The 3,084-nt window shown below is 45.9% G+C and overlaps 1 protein-coding gene across 1 annotated transcript; it reads right to left on the reverse strand.

Moving 5' to 3' along the window:
- Positions 1-1,060: 1,060 nt before the first annotated feature.
- LOC135153420 (uncharacterized) lies at positions 1,061-2,512 on the reverse strand. Its single transcript, XM_064095944.1, has one exon. It carries the CDS (start codon positions 2,510-2,512, stop codon positions 1,061-1,063), a length of 1,452 nt encoding a protein of 483 aa, XP_063952014.1.
- Between the last annotated feature and the right edge of the window lie 572 nt (positions 2,513-3,084).

Consider the following 3,084-nt stretch of genomic DNA (forward strand, 5'->3'; position numbering starts at 1 on the left):
ACTGAGTGCCCCCCCCCCCCCTGGGAGAGGACTCTACACCAAAATCGTACTTTCGCTTTCTTTTGTTATAAGTTTTAGCATCGGATTAGCAGTTTTCATAGTAGCTGTCAAGGTCGTACGCAGAAAAAATTTGCTGGGCGGGGGCAGGACGCGTAAACTTTTTCGAAAAAAAAAACGAAAGCGAGGGAGAGGGGAGACCGAGCTTCTCATAGGGGAGCTTTTGTATTTTGTAAAGTGAAATTGAAAGATTTGATGATGATGATGATGCACAGCCTTTTTATAGCGCCATATATCTGTCAAAGACATTTAAAGGCGCCTTTTTGGAGGAGCCAGCCAATCTGGGTCGCCTAGAAGGGCGCGCGCACAGAACTGCGACCCGCATGTCTCTCCTCTCTATATAACTGGTTGGGGGGAATGCAGGTGGACCACTACAACGGGGTTTCCCCCTACTCTTATTCGAATAGTGCAGTGGGTTATCCGAGGGACAGAGTTTTTTCCACTGTAACATAGCCTACTTCTGTTGAATTTTGTAGCAAAAAATGTTAGTAAGATTCGACAATAGCGTAATATTGACTGTGTCATCAGCGTTCTTAAGAATGCTGCAGCAAGAGGTTGAACTCACATAATCGCTTTTGTAAAGAGAAAACAATACCGGGGAAAGGACACACCCCTGGGGAAACCTTTGTAAGTGGTAACAGTGCTTCATTGATGAAAATTTGCCTTTACATACTGTGTTCGACTTTTCAAAAAATTGAGTACGCATCTAATCAGTTCAAGGTCTACATTCATTCCAATCAACTTGTGAGCCAGAAGATGGGGTGCGATCGTGTTTAAAACACTACTAAAGTCATGAAAGTCTACAAAAAGAGAACGAGCATCCTTGGTCTATCTAAATGCTCATATATTTCATGCCAATACAGGCAACTTGGGTCAGTTACACGAATATTCTCCATTAGAGATAATCAAAACACACCTTGTGCAGAGAAATGTCCTCCAGAACAGCTGGATCCTCAGTCGAGGTCCTCCTGCCAGCCATTTCGGCCCATTATCCTCGATATGGCTATGTGGCAGGAGGCGGGCCAGCAGCATCAAGACAAGATGCCACCTCCAGCTGCTTGTTTGGTAAGTTGGCTTTATATTTATTCCAAATCCAGGCTGAGGACCTTGTGGCGATCTCCATTAAGTCCAAAGCCAGCTTCCTTCTGTTGGTTGTCCCCATTCTTGAGAGGAAGAAATGGAGAGACTTTGTCGCATAACCTCTGCAGCCAATCTCTACTGGGTAGTAGTCTACCTTCCATCCCCTCTCCTTACATTCTAGGATAAGTCCGGCATATTTCGACGTCTTGTACTCATGGGCCGTCTCAATGTTCTCCTCCAATGGCACAGTCAGTTCACAGAGGATGACAGACTTGGACTGCTTCGACCAGACTACCATATCTGGTCGCATGCTGGTAGTCGCAATCTCACTGGGAAAGGTCATCTGCTCATCCAAGTCTGAGACCAATTGCCAATCTCTTGCTAGACAAAGGAGCCTACTTGTGTGTTGTCTAGCTTTTCTGTTGGCTCCAGTACTTGTTCCAGCCTTCACAAATGAGATCATCGCTGGAGCTTTTAATGGCTTTGTCTGGTTTGCTTTCTCAATAGTGATCTTTAGGGCATTGCTCAGTTCTTTCAAGATCTCATTGTGCCTCCATGTATACAGGCCTTCTACCAGAGACACCTGAAAATTTGATAGAATGTGTCTGAGTGAACCCTTCTTTCCACATCTATGGCAATTCTCGTTCTCAGTCTTGGCCCACTTCTTCAGGTTATGAGGAGAAGGAAGAACGTCGTAGGTTGCTCGTAACAAAAATTTGAGTGTGCCTGATTCCATTTTCCATATGTCTTTCCAGGATAGGGACCTTGGTTCTACACACTCCCATCGACTCCAAGCTCCCTGCTGCACAAGGCCAACTGCTTTAGCGACACGTCGTTCCTCCTCTTTGTGACGGATTTCGTCAGAAACCATCTTCCGCTTCATTTTTGTGCTTGCCTTAAAGAAGTACTGGGTTGGATTCATGCCTAGCCCTGCTCTATTGGTTTGTGTATGCCCAACCATATCCTTGTGCCTCAACCGAGATTCCATTTCCTCAACTTCTTGCTGGGCATTCCATTTGCGTCCTGTGCGAATGTCTGGCACAGTCCCCCTAACGACCTGGTCGCTGGAGTCCCTAAGTGTCGAGTACATGTGAGCCTTCTTCACTTTAAACTCCTCTGTAAGAGCGCTCAGGGGTAACTTCAGCTTTGTGGAATGGCCATAGAAGCTTATGTTTGTTGTGCATGGAGGGATGCCAAGCCACTTCCGGATGTGCACTGAGATTCTTTGCTCCATCCTCTCGACATGCGTCATTGCAATCTCGTACATCATCAATGGCCACATGATCCTTGGAAAGAGACCGAACTTTAGGCACCACAACTTGAGTTTATTTGGGAGGGTACATTTATCGATACGCTTAAGTCCATCCTCTACCATTGTTCGGATCTCATTTATCTGGTTCTTATCAGATAGCTCCTTTGTGAACTAGCGTCCTAAGCTCTTGACAGGGGCATCTGATATCGATGGAATGGCCTCACCACCAACGGTGTAGTGTGTCCTGTCATCTAACTTTCCTTTCTTCATGGTCAAACTCATTGACTTCCTCGGTTTGAACTTCATCCTGCACCAGCTTATCAATTGACCCAGCCGTTCCAGAACCTTCTGTGCATCGGCTGTGCATGGATTGAGTAGGGTAAGATCGTCCATGAAGGCTCGTATTGGTGGCAGCTCAAGCCCAGGTTCGATCTCAACACCTCTACAACTGGAACTTGCAGCTCTAGTTATGACTTCCATTGCCATGACAAATAGAATTGGGGAAATGGCACACCCCATCGGGATGCCTACCTCGAGGGGCTGGTAGGCTGTTGTATATTCCTTGGTAGAAAATCTCATCTTAAAGTCCTGAAAGTAACACTTTAGGAAATCACCAAGTTTCTCAGGAATGTAGAAGAAGTCCAAGGTAAACCATATCATTGAGTGTGGCAATGAACCGTATGCATTAGCCAAGT

The sequence above is a fragment of the Lytechinus pictus genome, chromosome 3 (genome assembly GCF_037042905.1).
Source record: "Lytechinus pictus isolate F3 Inbred chromosome 3, Lp3.0, whole genome shotgun sequence".
NCBI lineage: Eukaryota > Metazoa > Echinodermata > Echinoidea > Temnopleuroida > Toxopneustidae > Lytechinus > Lytechinus pictus.